Below are 20,590 nucleotides of genomic sequence, written 5' to 3' on the forward strand. Positions count from 1 at the left end.
CAGAATAAATGGTCTGTGTCCCGCAGCCTTGCATAGCAAATTGCATGATCACATGTGCAGTGCAGGGCTGATATTCTGTGTTCAGGGTGACTTTGCCATGGTGCACTGGGGGCTGGGGATACACAATCAGTTCCAGATTTTATATTTAACTAAGCAGGCAAAAAAAAAGAGAAAAAAACACACAAGAAACCAAAGCACCGCTGGCCTGGGGATTATTATCTCCCCACACACAGATATAAGGATGGACATGATCCAGAAAGTGAAAGAGTGTCAATGATAGAGAGGTCACTGCTGTACACAGGGAGGTAATGGAGGAGGTTGTTTTTGCATTGTCATGCAAGCACACAAGGGTATATACTTCAAATTTCCAGGTATTTCCATCAGAGGAATGCAGGCAGTGTGAAGTGATGTGTAGGACAATGAAAATGCACCACACCTTTGGTATGAAGACCAGTGATACCTCAGGTATGGGTTGAACAATTGTACAAACCAGCTGATTGTTGTCGCCTTCAATCTGCTGTCATCTTCTGATTGCGGGTGCGTCAAACCAAACTGGTGCGACAGGTGTTGTAGAATGAGGAAATACACTTTTGCTGCTCGAAATGGGAAGAGGAGTCACATAATTGCCAGAGATTAATAGCTTTTAAAAATAGGTCAAAAATATAATTGCAACCTGACCTCTTTCTACTGTTTCAATCCTCTTATAGGCTCTTATGTTTCCAAATTTTTTGACAGAAAGGAAGAGTCTGCGCGTGCATTGAGATAGTGAGAGAGAGAGAGAGAGAGAGAGAGAGAGAAACAGAGAGAGAGAGAGAAAACTTGCCCCAAAGAAATGATGGGAGGAGTTACAGCAGCAAAAAAAAAAAAAAAAAAAGAAAACTTCCTCAGTCATAGACATGCCGTCTGGGATAGTCTCTGTAGCGCTCAAAGGCACACACACACACTCACACACTCACACACTCTTACTGACTTACACGCTCTTACTGTGATTTCTTTCTTTCATCTTGCGATTTTGGAGCGACAGTGGAGAATGACGGCAGTTTCGGCAGCTGTCATTAAAGGCACTTCACCAGTTAAACGGTGAAACACACACCCACTGACACACACACACACGCAGAGATCCATAGATACACGCACATTCTGCCACACTCATGAGGAATGAAGTGAGAGGGGAGAGCTGGCAGCAACACAGAGGTAAGACTTGCTTTTTTTTTCTACTTTCAACACTTCTGACTTCTCTGTAAGTCTTACTGTATGTAATGAGCCTCATTCTGTTCAAGCAGGTTTAACACCACTGTACTTTGTACTTGGTCACATAACCATAAAGTTTTTGTCAATCCAATAGGCAGTGACTTTCATGAGGTGATTAGAATACTTTATTTAGTGCGCTGGTAGTTTGATAATGCAAGCAGAGAAGGAAATTTTCACTTAATAATCAAACATTTTCTCATGTCTCTACTCTGCTTCTGTCTCTATTTAGTCTATTTCTAATGAATTAAAGAATGTCAGATTGTGGAAATAAAACCAAAGAGCCTGAAAGCTTAATTTGTAGTTATAGTTCCACAATGTTTATTTCAGAGTTGTATAAATGCCGCTATGCAGCAGTGTGGAATCTCCCTGCAGGGAGCTCTGTCCTAGACACACAGGCATGTGAGTGAGCTAACAGGGGGTTAGTCTAAACTTAGAGCGCATAACCCCTGTCTCATATTACTCTCCGCTAACTCTTATACCACATATTCCAAATCTACAAACCCAGATTGCACTCACACACACACACACACCTCAAACGACCCTGTTTGTCATGCATTTGAACACAGCCAGACAGCGCTGACACCATATGTTTCTTATTAGGTTGAATGTTATTGTCATGGACTGCCGAGTGTCACAATTGCAGCTCGGGCTTTGCTGTGGCTTCAGACTGTGGGGGGGCTATAAAGTCCCTTATGGCATGTGGTCATTGGGCTTGTGAATCCCCGTCATTAAAGGCAATACACACTGTATTTTTGGCTTGTTGTGTTCAATCATATGTATTGTTTATGCGAGACTTTAGTAAAGCTGCCCACAGTGTGTGCAGTCATTCAGAAGAGGAAAGGTTTTTAATGCTCCAGCTGCCAGGAAACAATAGCTAGATCCACAGGTGCACAGTAAAAATGATATTGTGACTTATACTGCATGACCAGAAATCACATTGCATTGTTGGTATTTTTGTTTTAAAGTGGATATAGCGTTTGGCGGTTTGGAGACAACTATTTTCCCTCATGCAGCTTTTGGTGCTAACAAAGGCCTGGCATGTGACCTGCACATATCAGCCTTGAGCTGTCTGTGTTTATTAGATTAGATAGAATATGTTGCACTATGGTGAAAGAAGGAGAGGAGTCTAAAGAGTGTCAGGATATGCCTTGACACGCCTCCAGCCTGTTTACAGCTTTCTGCCTCACAAGATACACATGCACAGATTCAATCATGACCATTCAGCCGCCACATAAACAAGATGAAGAGACTGATCTCAGACAAGGATATAAGCCACTTTGTCTACAGCATGTCCAAGAAGTGGAACGATCTGGGCACAGAAAAGGAAGAAACAATGCATTTGTTTGCTTGCTGTGATCGGTGATTCGATGCAGTGGCGGCTGACACCAGTCATACAATCATGCATCATGTGAGCATCTCTTCTGTAATGTAAAACTTTTTCTTTTCCATCAGCACATCAGATCAGTTGGCTTGCCCATCTTTGCTCACAGTGTAATTAGCAATATGTAGTATTCCTAAACCAGCCATCAATGTTTAGAGAAATTTAAAACTTTTATCTTGCAGAGACGATAAAGTCGGGGTTCACAGTTTTTCAAGTCTGTCTTAAAACAACAGTCAGATGCCCAAATGATTTTTCTTGCCATAATCATTCCTCATGTTCATAATGGCTATTAGGTGATCCCTTCATAATGCACTTACAATGTAAGTGATGGGGGCCAAAATCCACAAGCGTCCTTCTGTGCAAAAATGTATTGAAAAGTTTATCTGAAGCTAATATGAAGCTTCAGCATCCAAATGAGTCAAATCAAGTAGATATCTTTCAACGTTACGGTCTTATCAGTGCTAAAGTCCCGCTTTTTGTTACTATACTTCCACTGCAGCTCAACAGGGAAACACTATCCGAGGAAACACAAAGAGGGAATTTTATACTAAAAAGACTGTAAATGTGTCAGATATCCACTTGATATAACTAACTCAGACTGCTGAAGCCTCATATAAGCTTAAGATAAACGTTTAAATGCATTTTTGCACAAAATGACAATGTGGACACACTGTGGATTTTGGTTTCCATCACTTACAATGAAAGCGCGAAGGGGATCTTTTTATGGCCAGTATGAACAGGAGGAATGATCACAGCGAGGAAAACCTCTTTTAGTGTTCATATGGGCACCTGACTGTTGTTTTAAGATATATTTAAAATTTCTGAACCCATCCTTTATGCATCAATGAGTTTCTCCTATTTTGGGTAAGCACGAAAATAGTATTTCTCCGAAAGTGAACAATAGACAGTAGTTGACTCACAGTGGTGGTATCAGTAAGGCTGGTGGTAAAGGGAAGTGAGAATGAGGCTAAAAATAATGAACTAGTCGGGGTCTATGTGTACCAGTCATGTTACTACCACTACTGTGACCATTCATCAAAGAGGATAAACACTAAGTCAAACGTTTATTCAAAATATAGAAATAAGGTTTCCTTCATTATCAAATTACATTTCATTTCTAAAGTAGCTTACTCAAACAAATTCCATTTGCTTTTACATAAGAAATAATAAAGCTTGAAATTCAGTATTGGTTATTATATTTCTGTGTGCAAGGCAGGAGATGTGCTTCTTTAATGCAGCAAGAAAATTCAGCCATTTTACTCTAAATGTAATTTTACCATCAGTAATCTGAAGACTTAGATGCCCACTTTCCATTTATTTTGGTTGCTTCATCCATCCACAATGTTACATTAAGTGACATGACAGGCTAGGCTAATCTTCATAACTATATTTTAGAATATTCTCATATTAAAGCCACTATGTGTATTTAAACCGTGTGTTTTATCCAGCTTTATCTTTTTCTTTGTCCTGTCACAGTGTATAGTGAGATATTTTCTGTTGTACTCAACAGTGCATTTATGGTATCCACCAGTAAAACATCAGAGTATTGTATCACTCTGTACATCCTACTGAGAGCTTCTTTACATAAAGATGATAACATTTGTTTGCCAGTTGGCTGCTACATGTCCTCATACATTAGTGCATGAACATTATCAGTAATATATGATTATGACACACCCAGATCAGGAACATCACACTTGGTGTGGTGTTAAATATTGGCACTAATTGGATGTTTTGTTTCCACCTAAGTGAGCATATTGTGCTACTTACCAACCAGTTACATGGTGATGGTTATGTTATGCCTCTGTCTGCAGACTGGATGCTGTAGAGAACATCATAATATCAGTCGTTTTTTACCCTTTTAAAGAAATTCTCCAAGGGAGCCAATGCTGCATTACAGGCTATTCCCTTCTCAGATAGCAAAAGGTCATATAAGGTCATTCATTCTGACCTTCCCATGGCAGCAAATTCTGTAGAGTATAAGAATCCCTATTTTATATTTACACCATTTGGAACCTTGAACAATGAAAAACTGGACGCTCCCACCACCTAATCTCATAAATCCATTTTGTACCTCCATATTTTTGCTTCACGGTGACCTAACAGTGCAGGATGATGTCACTCTGGTGTGCTGATGCCATATCATCTGTCTGTCTGTTACTCATCTGATGGCTGAGAGCAGAGTTGTGATGTGGATAAACTGATCCTCGATCTATGGCACCAGGCAACTCTCACTCCCCCCTCCCTGTGACCTTGAAGCCTGTCCCTCCGTGGCATTGCCTTACAGTGGATCAGCAATACATTATCTGAGCAACACACACAAAAGACACACACATTGTCTTTGTGACACACATTCTGTGCATATTTTCACACAGGGAAACTCTCTCTGAGGCCTGCCCCCCACACACTCATACCAATCGCAGAGAGTGCTTTGTGCTTTCACTGACTGACTGGGCAGCGACTGAAGAGAGAGAGAGGGAGAGAGAGAGAGGCTGGTGGGAGGAGGTAGATGGAGACAGCAAGAGACAGAAGGATTACAAAGAGAAGCAGACCCAGACAGATACAGAAGAAGAGATACGGCTTGCAAAAGGGGACAGAGGAGACACATCCAGCAAATACTAACTGGTGGGGAGAAAGAGTGAGCGGGACAGGAAAGGGAATACAGAAATAGGAAGGGAAATGGGGCTTGTCCAACAGAGAGGAAGAGAGTGAGTTGTTGTTAAAGAGGCTGGGGGGGAACTGATGGGATGGCATTGATCTCTGGGAGCTGCCGGCTCTTGGGCCAGATGGCGTCTTGTTGCTGCAGACCGCTGCTCAACTCCTCCTGCTGTGGACCGCTCATCAAAGTCTGCCTCTCCTCCTTCACAGGTCGGTCCCAGCCCGCTCTGTGTGCTACAACTGTGCCGTCATGAGACGCACTGCTACATTCAGATAGGCAGACAGGAGCATAGGTCAATAGACAACATGGGTAACACGCTTAGCCAAGAAGGTAAAAAGGGCATGGTGTGTTTCTGTCCTGTACTATAGCAGCATGACTGTGCTTGTGTTGACTCAAGCAGTCCCGTTGGTGCTAACTATGCTCTGTGTTGTAGGATGGACAAGAATAGGCTGTTGTCCTCTTCAGCATAATGTCATGTTGCATTGTGTTCCTAAGTTGTGCGCCCCATTGTCTTGTGGTGAATGCGTTGCATCAAGATAATACTGTTCTGTTGTGTTTTTGCACTGACACAGCATGCTGAACAAGAAGAAAAATGGCATTTCAATGAAAATGATTACTATTTGGTTCACAGTATCTTCCCTTTTTTTTCATTTAAGATGGTGTCTAAGTGTGTGTCTGAAAACATGTGACTGTGTTGACGTAAAAGTACGTTCTCAGGAGTCAGGGGCAGGGCAGCTGTGTGAGTCTGGAGGTTTCTCTGATGTCAGTGCAGCTGTGTGTCTGTGTGTTCAACGTCATTGTACCCCTCCAAACCCTGATAACTCCTCACACTAACCTATGGCTCAAACTTTGCATTTCTAGTGTAAACCGCTGTACTCGTCTCCCCCAGTGACATTAACTCCCACCCCTTGCCTAAGCAATAATACGTTTTTTGAAATGAATGAAAACTTTGAAATATTTTATGTTTAATGGATAAAGGGGATCATAGAGGGAAGTGAATGCATTCTTTTTTTGGGTTCATGTTACACTGATTTGTTCCTCTTTTCACAGACATCTCTCCCGCTGAGCTGGATGCTCTTTGGAGGGAACCGCCATATACCCTTGGGGGAACAAATGAACACTTCCCTGGAAATGACATCATGACTCAAGGTAAAGTATGTTGCATAATCTGAAATCGTGTTATTAAAGACTCCTCTGTTAAGTTTGGAGCACAAACAACATCATGAGGCTTATTTGAGAAGGAGTGGTGTTGCTGTCTCTGTGGTCACAAACTGAGGAAGTGTTTGGGACATCCTCCCTGCACAATGGAACAAACCAGGGGGAAGCCTGCCGCCACTTTATGGTTACAGCCAGCTGTTATATATATATATCCATCTGGCTGATATTTATAGGTTTTGAAACGATTAAGATCCTGTTTATGTGCTGAGGAGAACATACTAACTTCATATACTCTAATTCAGTTATTCCCAACCAGGGACACAGCAGTTGCCAGGGGGGTATTTGTAAAGATTATGAAGTCGAGTCATTAGCTAAACTAATTAGAAAAAAATGGAGATTACGATAAAAAAAAAAAAAATCCATATATTGAGTCAGCTGTAACACCTGAACACCTCATTTTGCACCTGAGAGTACTCAAAAACTAGTTAGCAAGTTAGCAGATAGCAGTTGGATTAGTAGAGAAAACAGAGAGCTAAATGTCATGGATAAATGAAATAGTCATGGATAAATTGTTGTAAGGTCCAGCTTCTGCCAATCCCAAGTGGCAAAGTGAATGTTAACTAAACCAAACTAACCTAAATATTGACAGTTCAGTTGTATGAAAAAAGTCTTGCAACAATATTCACTTTTACATAATTTATAGTGCTATAACATCCTGTTTAATATGTAATGTAATGAACGTATGTGGACGTTGGGCATTGATGAAGGGATAACTGAGTTCATCTTACAAGACTGTGGGGGTACATTAGACAAAGATTAGAAAAAAGCTATATCAACCTGTACCATGCCACTAAATACTGACCAGAGATATCTTTTTTATCTGAAATGACAAAACAGAGATTATTATCGTGTGTCATCTGGTAACAGTTCCAGTAAAATCTTGTGTTGTAATTGCAGTGTACTTTGAACCGCGCTTTTGATGACCTTCCTGATAAAATTGTTTCCACATATTACACACCTGCCCTTATCAGACAAAAAACCTAAATACAATACAGTGTTTAGGAAACAATGGCTTAAACCATACAGGGTTTAGTCTTCTACTGTGCTTCAGTGTGCATAAAGGAAAGCCACGTGCGCTCTTCTTCTTGCCTTGAATCAGAAAAGATTGCATCTTAAACTTGATCCAGCACTTTCTGTCCTGATTTTTTGTCTTCTTTCAGGCACAGGTGAGGAGGAGGACGGTCCAGTGGTGGAGTCAGGTGAAGGAGGGGTAGAGCCAGACAGCTATTGGAAGAGGAAAGAAGCCTTCTGTAGAGGAAGTACTGTGTCACTGGGAGAGAAATTCTCCTCAGGTACATTTCAAAATGCTTTTGCCATAGTCCAATGTCTGATTATGTTTCTACTAGTTTGTACATCAGCCAGTCTAAACTAGTTATATCTTATACACAGATGCATTTCCCATGAATATTATATTCATGCATACTGATGAAGCATTTCCCTGTCTACTAATGTTTTACTCACTCAGCAGTTTAGCTCCATCCATCACATTCCCCCAGGTTCTTCCTCTCAAATGGATTTAAATGGCCACACTGAGGGTCCAGTAAGAGGTCTAATAGCTTTGTTATTCCTCTGAGGACTAACATTGTGCTCATAAAGCATCTCCCAGAAATATGAGCTCCTGCAGAAAATCTTTAATGAACTCCTTAAAGTTTTGTCTCTCTTGCAATAAACCATCTCATCCCAGTCTTAGTTTTAGTTAGTTTTACACAATTAGACAAATGCAGAGATGTATTCATGCATGAATTAACAAAAGGATTTTCCTTTGTTTACACCCTTACTGATGACAGAAGGGATGAATCTTCTTCTTTAAGCTTATGTCTCTTCTCAGCTTATTTCCATGGTATTTGTTTTCTGTTCCGTATTATTCCAATAAAAGAAACAACTCATCTCATTTAAGTGTGATTAATCACAGAATTCATCTTGATCTTTTGCTAGAAATTGTGCTGTTGTTCACCGGGCAGCGGCGCTCCAGTGTGGATCCTGACCGGGCCCTTCAGGAGGCCCTGCGCACTCGACTAAGAGTGGTGGAGAGCAACAGCCAGGACGTCATCCAGCTCTTTAAAGTGAGTGACAGTCAGACCTGACAATACAGATGTTCCACAGACATTACTGCACTTACTAAAACCTTCTAACGTCATAATGAACAATAATGTGCCTTAAAGTATATTATATAATGCACTACTGTGATCCTGTATATGTTTGGGCACTTCATGGAGATGGATGGATGTTCGGTTACTGAAACATGAGACTTTGTTTCTGCAGGACTTGTCTGCACGTCTGGTGTCTGTCCACGCAGAGAAGGATAGCTTTGTAATCACATTCAAGACTGTGGAGGAAATCTGGAAGTTTTCAACTTACCTAGCATTAGGTAGGACTAATCAGGACTGTTTTGGATGACATTTTACTCTTATGTATTGGAATTTTTTGGTATTAATGCATTTATTGGATTTTTATACTTGCAACAGCGTTGATAATGTAACTGGTTATTAGTTGTGATATCATTAGAGTTGTTAGCATAAGTAGTATTAGCAGTATTTGTATTTGTACTCTCTCCCAGGCTACGTGGCTCGCTGCTTGGAGAACTTCCTGTGTGATCAGTCCTTCTGGCTGGACCAGGAGCTGCTCAGTGACTTGGAGATCAATGTAACAGTGGATGAGGAACATCTGGCCACCCTCTACCTGGGACTTTTGCTACAGGAGGGTCAGTATTGCTATGCTTCACAGTCAGCCATTTAATGGAAACTTGATGAACCTTTTGAACATTTTCATTATTAACACAGAGGTTGGAAGAGTGACAATGTTAGTCAGATGAGTCAGTGCATCTGTAATTAAAAATCTGTAGCTTGGTTCATTAAATATGTGGCTTTAGCATGACTCTAAACTGAGCAGTGCCTTGTCCTCTTCTTCTACTCCTTGACTGTAGTGACTATCATATTCTTTAAAAGCAGTCATGGTTAGATATATCTTGAATCTGGTCATTGTTAATTGTACTGCAATTATACAGTAATTGACTGCAGCTGCCATTTGATCCCATTATTCTTAATCCATTTTTTCACTGACCTCAATTAACACTAAGAAAAACTAAGGAATAAACTACCACATACAACTTTGCACAAATTATAGCCTTGGACACCTTATATTTAGTTGAGGAACTCTTGTTCCCTACCGTGCACAGCTGCAGTAACCCCTAAACTACAATAAACTTTTTTTTACCAATCAGCAATATGATCCCATTTCTATTTCTGACTACAGCTGCCCTTTGTGTTCTAAATATCTTCCACAATTGAATTAAATTGAAACTGAATCTCTGAATTTGTGCAATTTGCTCAGATTTTTTATGCATTACAAAATTAGTGTGCCAGTGTTCTGCTAAAGCAAAACTATTCTCCCTACCCCCAAGAATGTCCATTGATTTGCTCCTGCCTAGTCTACACAGACATCACTGTTTTCTCCTGAACATTTCCCCTAGGCAAAAAGCTTTACGGAAACATATAATAGGCCTGCAGTGTTGGCAAAGAGTGATGAGAATTACATTAACTTAATAGAGGGAAATAAAAAACATCCATCATTTGCCAGTGACTGAATGAGGGCGCAGCAGCTGTACAGTAGCAGTTTCACTGATCTTTAACTTAAGTGTGGTGACTTTTATCAACACAGAAACACTGCCTGAAAACGCTTTGTACGTCTGGATTTATACATTTTTTTATTTGGGTTGAGGTTGCCTACTAATAAATCAGTGTCTTTGCAGGATCCTTCTTCGCTAAGGCGCTATTTACAAGAAGTGAGCAGGATCAGGATGATGATGAACAGCTGTCATTCAAAAAGAATGACTTGCTGATGGTGAAGGACACAGGGCAGGACATGTGGGAGGGCACCATGCTTTCCACAGGACAACATGGCCAGGTGCCTGTCAACGCCATGCAGCCACTGCCCTACCCCTTCTATCAGTGAGTCACTGCTCATATGAGAAACCTCTGTCACAAATCCCTTGATGCATGCTTTAAGAAAAAGTAGGATTCACACAATCTCTTGTCATTTTTTTGCTGAATAACCAGAGCAGCACTACAGTTGATGACCAGTTGTACCTATGAGTTTGACATTTATTTAACTATACTTCCTGTTTGGTCAGGTGGTTCCTGAGGAAGTACCCAGGCAATACTGGATGCTCGCCAACAGAAAAGGAACCGTTTGAACATCCATTTGGTAGAGCCATACAGACATATACAGTCACATGCTAACACACAAGGCACATTGTATACTATGGTTTTCTCACATATGTACTATATGCTGAGCCCAGGTAGTGATATTTAAGGCAAATATGTGTATATACATTGGCGCCTTTCGGTGGTAGTATCAGGAATGAAACGTGACATCAGCCTGCCAATATACACCCCCTTACCAACTGATCTGACCCTGGGACAGGTTTCATTTCTCAAGAATCAAAAACATATGCCATCATAGTAATTTGGAAGATGCTGTAATCAAATATAATTGTACATATGCTAACTTTGCCACTACTCTAATCAGTATGTTTATATTTGTGTCAAATGACTAAGGGTAATAGTGAAAGGGATTGCTCGTACTGACAAAACCACATAAAATTGTAACACAACTCTGCAGGCCATTTTAGCTCTCTGGAGCACGTTAGCATCTTTCAGCTCAGTGTTTTAGTTCTAAGGACTGCAGCTTTGCTGTCATCAGTGTTGGTTTCAGACAGATTTAAGCTTTTTTCAGCCAAGAAACACTCAAGATGCAGTGTGTGTTACCTGACCAGCATCAAATGGCAGTTTGATCCTGGCAGTTTGTTAGCAACTAGCTGAAGAAGAAAATTGAGCATTTAGCAGCTGAAGAGCCAGATATTTCCATCAGGAGTTGGTGGAGAGCAACATTAATGCAGGTAGTTTGGAAAAGAAGTGAAATATCTCTAAAACCAAAGTCAGACAAGATTATGAATGTCACTTTTTAAGTCTCTGTGTGCACTCTGAAGGCTTATTCTAGGTTGAATGAGGTCAGCTTATACCATAATTGAATTTCTGGATGTCTATTGTATGAGAGTTCATCAAAAGAGGTCAATACTTCCTCACAAAAGGCGAGAAATACATTGTCTAGTGTAATTGTCTGTCTGATGTAACTTCACTGTACATTGTGTTTGTGTCAGTAATTTTACTGATTACACACAAAGAAGGTAATATCAAACCCAACCACTTCCTGTTTACTGGAACACACAGCAGTGCACACCCACAGCAGATCAATACTAATATGCTGATGCATATACATATGTTAAAGAGTAGCTCTAACCCATATGCATTTGTGAAAAGACTTTAAAATAGCCTGTTGATTCCTCACTATCATATAAGACATTATAGTATCATATTTATCATTAAACTATACACAATGACCAAAAGTATCAAAGTCTTTTTGCTTGACTTAATCTCATTCTCCTCATTATTTACCTCAGTGACAGGTTCATGTGTAGCGGTGGTTGACTACAGTCCAGTGGGGCAAGACGAGCTCCAGCTGAGTCAAGGTGACATTGTGGAGATCCAGGGTCTACTAGTCCGAGGCCTGGCCGTGTTCATAGGAAAACACACTTCCACAGGACACACTGGCTTTGTACAGAAGGCCCATGTCAAGCCTCTGGACACCATACCCCTGTAAGATGTCCCACATAGTTATGTCATGCATGCCAGAACTTAGTGGTCTGATGATGTTGTGCGTCATTGCAACTTTAAAGCACTTTATCTTCATCAAATCCATATTAGTTACCTCATGTTTATAGTCTTGCGCTTATCTTTTATGAAATCCTATTTAGTATATCTGCAGTCTGGACGGGATGGATCAGCGGAGGAGGCCGGAGAGACAGCTGAAATGATAATGCTGCCTTTGTTTCCCCCGCACAGAGATGGACAATTGGTCTTTCTGACTGAGGAGGAGAGGGCCAGCCTGGCGCAGATTAACCCATGTAGCTCTGAGCCAAGTGACAGTGGCTTGCTGGAAAGACTCTTCTCATCTGACATCAGCTCTGTGTACAGGCTAGGTAAAGCTCAAGCGATCTTGTACTTTTTGTTGGGGGTTGTGCCACTAACTGAAATATAGGTCATGATTGGTTTAATGTGAAGCTCCTGCTTGTTTCCTAAATAGTGGTTCTGTTTTTTTATTCATTCTGGGGGAAAAAATAGTTTCCTCCTCTCCTCTATCCCCAACTGGAACACTGACTTAAATTGATTTTCCTTGTGTGTTTCCAGATAGACTGGATGAGTCTGACTTCATGTACATCAGGAATCGGCCAAAACATGGTAATGATCTACATTTAATTGTGTTTTTTGAGCTTAATGTAATGAAACAGTGTGATAACTCCAGACAGAATACAATTTGTTTACCCAAGTAAAGATATTTCATTAAAAAGCTCAAATCTAATTATCTAATTTTACCAGTTTATTTACACTTTTCCAATATTCTGTAACATCTGTCTTCTCAGATCATAAGGTTCTTACAAGCACCCGTCAGAGCGTCATTTCAGAGAGAGGTGGAGGGACGCCCCCCTACCAGTCCTCTCCTCGCCACTCTCTCTCTCACTCCTCTCCTCGTCTGTCCTTCTATCACTCCCACAATCCTCTGCCACGGGAGGGAGAGCGCCTGTCCTTCACTCTGGACGACACTTTCAGGGAACTGGACGAGTTCCAGGAAGATCCGCCTCTCTTCTTAGAGGAGAACAGCTGGGAGGGGGAGGAGTCGGAGCTCAGTGACCCTACACTGACCCTGCTCAACTGTGATCACTTCCAGGTCAGTAGAGTCCCAGTTCAGTCATTCATTTATTTATTTATTACAAACCAGGCCCCCCAAGCTTCAGATTGTAGGCTTTTAATCCCTGTCTTTTCTCATTTTTTATGCCTATGGAACTTAATATTACCACTTGATCATATTTTATGTCCATTCAAGAAATGTAGTACTGTGAACTACATACAACTTTCACCATATTTGAAAGAGCAGATTTTAGGCATGCCTTTAATATGGTTTATAAACACAATTCTGATCAGGACAAGCATTTAGTGTGTGATTTGTAAGTGGATTTGGTAGTGAGACGGAGGCATGAAGAGAGAGTCACTGTATGTCTGCACTGATGAGTTACTCACTGTTTATAACATCTTTTTGGCACCACCACCAGACCACAATTTTTAATTTAATCTTTAAACCAATTTCTCTTCTGAATTTCAAAGGTCTGTATGAATATACTGATGTGGTCTGCTCAGTTTCAGTTGATTAATTCAACCATCCCTTCAAGGTTTTGTCAAAAACTGTATTTCTGGTTGAATCAAACTTGATTGTATGTCAAAAGAAACACCTTGAGGATGATTTTGTTGTGGCTATTAAAGCAGATTTTGATTCTAAACCAATTAGTCAGGACTTGGAGTTGACTTCACTCAATCGTGCTGGTTCAGACAAACTTTGGCCTATTGGTTTGAAGATGCCAATACATATTCAAGTTCACCACAATCCACAGTGTAAAGTCTCAGGTTTGAAACTTGAAACAAGAATCTGTTTTTAAAATAGTAACTGTGGGTTTATTTTCTTGTGTCGGCCCCATTAACTCTATTTATACTAAACACACACAGCCTGTCAGGAGACTCTTCCTAATTCTTTCGTTTGTGTGTTATTTCTTCCAGGAGGACTTCCTGCCTCTGTATGACCTGCAGTATTCCTTCCTGTGGGTGACCTTCAACGGGAAGAGTGAGGATGAGCTATCAGGGCACCTCGAGAGTGTCAGGGAGTGTGCCAAGAGGATGGACATGCACTGGGCACATCGACGGGCATGCTTTCTCCTGGGAAGACTCTGTGCCAGAAAGCTTAAGCTCTCCCAGGTTTGTGCTTTATAGTACAATGGATTTTCCTTATTATTACAAGGAACATTTTCATTAGAGGGACAATTAAGTGAACATAATAATAATGTGCAATAGCCATTAAATTAAATAAAAGGTTAAAATACTTTCAATAAACAACAATTACTATTGTCAAACTAAGAGGTTTGAGCTTCTGTTAATAATAGAGATGCTGCTCAACATCTCACAATAAAATATGTTTTCTTATCTAAATTTCAGTCTATCAACTATATAGTAATATAGTTCCCGGGTATGTTATCCTTCATAAGTCTACATCTGTAAGAAACCAGCTCCTACATATAAATTTACTCTCATCATCAGGCACGAGTGTACTTTGAGGAGGCCCTGAGTGTTCACGTGGACAGTTTCTCAGACACGCCACTCCTCATCGCTCTCACCACCAACCTCACCGCTGTCTATCTGAAGCAGCGTATGACAGACAAGCTGCCCCAGACCCTGGAGAAGGCCAGTGCCCTGCTCCTCTGTCTCCCCAGCCACACCTTCACCTCCATGGACGAAGTTGAACTGCTGAATCTGCTCCTGAGGAGATCTGTGGTCATGGGGGACAAACAAATGGAGGCCCGTGTTTGCTACCTCATCTCCAGCCTATTTCTGCTTCTCAGGAAGACCGATGATGCCCTCCCCTTTGTTGAGCGACTCCAGTTTCTCACAGTGACTCTCTCTGCCAGTGAGGGGCGGCCCATAGTTCCTTTGGACCTGAACTGGCTCTTGAGCTGGCTCTATCATCGTAAATACATGCCTTACTTAGCACTGGCCTCACTGAGTCTGGACTCAAGACAAGACCACCCCCTCCATGACGCCTTCCAGAGGATTGAGTTGTTTATCAGGAACTCTGTTCGTCTGAACCCGTGCTGGAAGGAAGGAACCTCCCTGCTCCCTGCACAGATTGTGGTTTACCTTCAGCAGGCCTTGGCTATAGCTGAACAAGGGGAGGACCTAAAGACCCAGAGGGACCTGTCTCTGGGCTTGGCCTCAGTCTACCAGCAGTACGATGCTCTTGATAAGGCAGTAAGCTGTGCTCAACAGGCAGTGGAAACAGGAGGTCACATCAATGAGGAGGAAGGCTTTCAGGCCTCTGTGCTGCTCGGCTGGCTGCTGGTGTTGACAGGCAGGGCTGAGAGGGCTCAGAGTGTCCTACAGCCACTGCTTACATCACTTCAGGTACAGCACATTAGCTAAGTTTTAGTTTTCCTAAGCTCCAAATGAGTATTACGTGTAATCTGTGCATCTGTGTGTCTCTCTTCAGGGCACGGACAGTCCCACTCAGCGAGGTGTGATCCACAACCTATTGGCTTTGTGTCTTAGGCGACAGGGTCGCGTCCCAGAGGCAGGCTGGCATCTCCACTCTGCCCTGGTAATCTCCAGGGAAAGCGGAAACCAGAGAAACCAGGCCCTGGCACTGGCCAACCTGGGCTGCCTGGCCCTGGATGTGGGGGCATCCTGGGTAGCAGAGCGCTTCCTGGTCAGGTCAGATATCCTCCCTATCATTTGTCGTATAAGTGGCGCAATAGAGAAGCTCTGACAGGAAATGTTGACAAAGAGTTATTTATTGTGATGTTTATTGTTTTGACAGATCCCTGCACCTCTTTCTGGAGCTCTGGGAAAGCCCCACAGACGAGGAACATGTTCAGACCTACCTTTGGCTGGGCCGGAGCCACAAAGACAGGGGGAAGAGTCAGGACATCAGGGCGTGTTACGAAATGGGGCTATTAATTGCACTACATGCTAGAAACCTACACAGTAAGTACAAGTTAACACATTAAAGGTGTGAACATAAAGTCACATATTATCAGTATTAAGGTAATGGGTTAGCTGAAACGCTCTATTGATTATTACTCCTTTAAATCTGAAGTAAGACTTTGTTGTACCTCATATTAGAGCCTGGAAGTACTAGAATTTGTTCATACTGATATGTATGATGTGATAAGCTTTATTTGGCCAATAATATCAGTAATGCCACTGTCTAAGTCAGGCTGAACTACTTATAGTTTTATTCAGAATCAAACACCACAGTATATTTCACTTCAGGCACCACAGGTCACCAATGTGCTGTGTTTTCTCATAGGTCAGATGGTCGTGGCCAAGGTGCTGAGCCGGCTGTACGCTGACATGCTGCTGTATGGTCAGAGTATCGTCTACTATGAGCACTGTGTGTCAGTATCCAGAGAGCTGAAGGACAAGAGACTGGAGGGAGAGTATCTGGAAATCCTCAGTAGCCTTTATCTCTCACTCAACACTGAGAGGTGAATTTCTTTCTCTCTTCATCTTTCACAATCTGTTTTGTTTTGTTTTTTTATGAGGAAGACAATAATTAATAATAATCAATTCCTGATTGTGTGCTACAGATCATCTCGTAAATCTCTTGACTACACCAAGCAGAGCCTGAGGATTTCTATTGATTTGGGCAAGAGAGAAGAAGAATCTGAGACCTGGTTACAGGTGGGACGCATCTATTATCTCATCCAAGAGGATGAGCTGGCTGACATGTACCTGCAGGTGAGAAGGGCTGGGGAGGTTAATATTTTTCAGTCCATTTCTTTTCCTGGTTCTGCTCTTTGCTATTCCGAAAAACTGGTCTTCACTGTACACAGGAGCTCCTCATTTCTAAACAGCAAAGACAGAGGCTTTATCACATCCTCATTAAGCTGCTTTGATTTCACATCAAATTTCAATTTTGAACATTTTTAATGTTTCCCTTATTATCACAATTTATAATCAAATTCTCACAAATCGGATTCTAATGATGGATATACAACGATTACTATAAATTAAGTCTCCTGTTTAATTGACAGGCAGCAGTAAAGACAGCCCTGAGGATGAATGACCCTCATTTTGCCATGTGCATCTACGAGGAGGCAGGAGATGTCTACTTTAAAGGCCACAGGAACAGGATGGCCTCACTGCCTTTCTACAGGGTAAGTCACAACACAAAATAGAATATATTAATAATATATTTGATGTATTTTGTTCACCTCAAAGCTACAATGTCACGAGGAAGTTGTTCTCATGATAAACTGTTGTTTGTTTTATTTTAATTTCATTAAATGACTTTTTAATTCCAGACAATCTTGGCATCTCATTTAACAAAATGATTCATATTTTGCTTCAGGATGGCAGTCTGCCATTTGCACGAAGCATCAAGGACATCCATTCAGAGTTCCGCTTGTTGAGTAAACTGACTGAACTGTTGATGAACCAGGGAGAGCAGGAGGAGGCTTTGCAGTACGCTACACTGGCTGTTCAGATCGCCAGCAAAACAGGTACTGAGTAGAAGCACGACCTGTCATAGAGTCAGTGCCATATAACTGTAAAGTTACTTTTAAAGATGTAAAGCTAGCTATGGTGCTGCTAGTTCAGTTCTACCATTATTGTTTTTCCTCAGGAGTGAGTGTGAATGAGAGGACAGCCTACCACCGGCTAGCTACAGTCTACTACAGCCTGCAGCAGTACGAGATGGCAGAAAACTACTACCTCAAGTCCCTGTCTCTCTGTCCGCCTGTCCTGCAACACCCCAGAGAGGCTCACTACTACACACAGCTCTACTGCAGATTGGGAAATATCACTCTACACAAGCTCAAGGTACAGGAGCAGTTTCAGCATTGCATGAGCAGACATATTATTTAGTATAGTATGAGTATGTACAGTACATTACTCAAACTGCTGCTGAAATTTACATACTAAAGGAACAATCTGTAATCCAAATCTAAACAAATGCAGACACCAAAATTCAGAACATTCAGTTTTAAACCACAAGCACTCCAAAAGACATCAACTAAATCTTACTTATCCAAGTTATTGATGTTTTTCAGTTACTCTGTATGTGAAGAAAAATGATTCAAGTTCATTCCTGTGGTCAAGAATATTAAAGATTATTGAACATGTATTTACATTAACCCTTTAACATCCACCCTTTTTATAGAATTTTCACGTATTTGGCATACTGAAATGGAAAAGCTTATAACAGAAGAACTGTAAGGCCATGATGCATGTATTAGGCTTCATTTGACAAATGACATCTTCTAGTTTCTGGAAATGTGCTTGTTTAGCATGTGGATAAAACACAAACAAAACTACATCAGTTCAAATAAGGCTCAAAAGTGTTTTTGGTTCTCGTCTATGATGAGTCATATTTGAATAACAATAATTAGGACATGCTTTATGCCACAACTATGCAGAACACCATGTACCTTTTACATCTTTTCAACCTGTATAAAATTCCAGACCTCTAGGCCTAACCTTATGGGAGGTCGCTAGTTTTTAGTTTGTGATGTCACTGGTGTCCCCGAACCTCTCCAATCGTCTACCATTGGCCAAATTGTGCCAATTGCTTTTACTCATTACCACGTGATGCTACCGCTTACAACTGGCTTAAGCGGGTCACCGGCAACTTGGTGGATGTTAAAAAGTTAAACACCTTTAACAAATCATTTAATCTCATCTTTAATTTCTAAAATCTTATTGGGTTTTTGTTCAAAATAAAAAACAAACAATAAGTAAATAACTTCTCACATTGAAGACATTCTATTTTTTTTAAATGTACTTGTTTCATGAATTTTCTGTCAAAAACAGATAGAAATAAATTAAAATAGGACAATGTTTGCACCAAAAGAAAATATATTTTTTAAATCCTATAAAATCTTTCTTCTGACCTCTGTTTGGTGCAATCTCTCCAGGATGCTTTTGATGCAGTGGGCTACTTCCATTTGGCTCTGGCAGCTGCCTTGGAGGACCAAGCTAACCCCGAGGCTCTGTATGTGGTGTACATGAAGCTGGCCGAGATCCATGGTAACCACATGCCCGATGCTCAGCTGTGCCAAGTTTACAGAGACAGAGCCCAGAGTCTGAAGAGAGTTCTGGCTGGAGAGGAAAACATGGTTGATGCAGACACAGAGTCTGGCCAAAAGAAGGAAAATGTTTCTGATGCTGATATGGAACATACAGAAAATTCAGCTGAGAGAAACGGCATCTTCACTTCTGCACCTGGAAATGAAAACTGTGACGATGACTCATTTCCAAGGACTTGTATGACCCAGGTAGACGCAGGGCATGAACGTACAGACACTATTATTGAAGATGGCAACAAGAAAGAAGATCACAGCATTCATCATCCTGATACAGACAGTCCTTTTGTGGATGCCTTGTCTGAGACAGAAACCATCGCCAGTCAGTCGTACAGTGACAGTATTTTCACAGAGTCCTTCGACACAGCAAAGGAGCAGATCACAGACTCCAGCAGCTCCACTGACACTTTACAAACTTACCAGAGACAAACAGATGGGAACGATTTGATCAAAGGCCACTCAGACTTTAACACTGACCACAATGTGTCCGGGCAAATGTCTGCTAATGACACAGGTGACATCAGTAAGCAAACGGATTCACAAAACACTGGTTCTGACATTCAGGATGAGGAAAACGCTCCCACTAAAGACACTGATGTAGATGCAGATCTTCAGCAGAAAGATGGCAACCTTGAGAACAATCAATCAGATACTGACCAAACAGAGACTGTTAGCATAAACACTGAGAAAGCTGGAGGCGTGGACAACACGGCTGACACACATAGTGAACACGTGGACTTAGATGATGCCTACACATAGTCTCCCAGTTGCACTATAGGTTCTTCATTGACATTTCCTTTGTCTGGTCACATTTCTCTTGGCCAGCAAACTGAATGCAACGTTCCAGCCATATGGCACTTATTGTAGGAAAGATGATGTCAATACTGTAAAGTTTTCAGAGATTTAGTAAGTTTAAAGCATGTGCCTTTTGTATGATGCATTCTGTGGTTATTACAATGCATTGTGCTTGTAATATATGTTTTATAAATGTGTTTTTTTCTGTATCTCTGGAAGATATGTCTGGAAACATAAAGAATGATATTTTGTTTGCTGATTGTTTACTCTGTGCTATTGTCCTTTCAGATGTAGGAATATAGGGGTTATACAATGGCCCTACAGGTGCAACAGTAGTGGACAACAGACAGGAACAAAACAGAACACACAAAAAAAATACAATGACAATAAAACAAACATTTCAGGAAACACAATAGCATTTACAGTATGAAAACACATGACAGAATAAGGCTGATGTTATTCAGTAATTTCCTATTATCAACAAATCCCATAGTAAGAGTAAAACCTACAATGCCTTAGTCCATCTCAAGTAAACAATACATAAACA

General features: G+C 41.2%; 1 protein-coding gene across 3 annotated transcripts; it reads left to right on the top strand.

Moving 5' to 3' along the window:
* The first annotated feature begins 635 nt into the window (after positions 1–635).
* sh3tc2 (SH3 domain and tetratricopeptide repeats 2) lies at positions 636–20,294 on the top strand. Of its 3 annotated transcripts, XM_067598803.1 has the most exons (23): positions 636–1,194; positions 5,501–5,621; positions 6,342–6,440; positions 7,670–7,801; positions 8,445–8,572; positions 8,772–8,877; positions 9,067–9,210; positions 10,258–10,456; positions 10,639–10,712; positions 11,968–12,163; positions 12,410–12,546; positions 12,755–12,805; positions 12,988–13,292; positions 14,174–14,368; positions 14,708–15,568; positions 15,654–15,874; positions 15,981–16,147; positions 16,473–16,650; positions 16,753–16,903; positions 17,200–17,322; positions 17,517–17,667; positions 17,790–17,986; positions 19,081–20,294. In XM_067598803.1, exons 2-23 carry the CDS (start codon positions 5,597–5,599, stop codon positions 20,005–20,007), a joined length of 4,767 nt encoding a protein of 1,588 aa, XP_067454904.1. In that variant the 5' UTR covers positions 636–1,194; positions 5,501–5,596; the 3' UTR covers positions 20,008–20,294. The 3 variants fall into 3 exon arrangements, with proteins under 3 accessions (XP_067454904.1, XP_067454903.1, XP_067454902.1); XM_067598802.1 differs by lacking the exon at positions 5,501–5,621 and having other exon boundaries at positions 637–1,194; XM_067598801.1 differs by lacking the exons at positions 636–1,194; positions 5,501–5,621 and adding an exon at positions 5,123–5,500.
* The last annotated feature ends 296 nt before the right edge of the window (positions 20,295–20,590 follow it).

The sequence above is a fragment of the Thunnus thynnus genome, chromosome 9 (assembly GCF_963924715.1).
Source record: "Thunnus thynnus chromosome 9, fThuThy2.1, whole genome shotgun sequence".
Classification (NCBI taxonomy): Eukaryota; Metazoa; Chordata; class Actinopteri; order Scombriformes; family Scombridae; genus Thunnus; species Thunnus thynnus.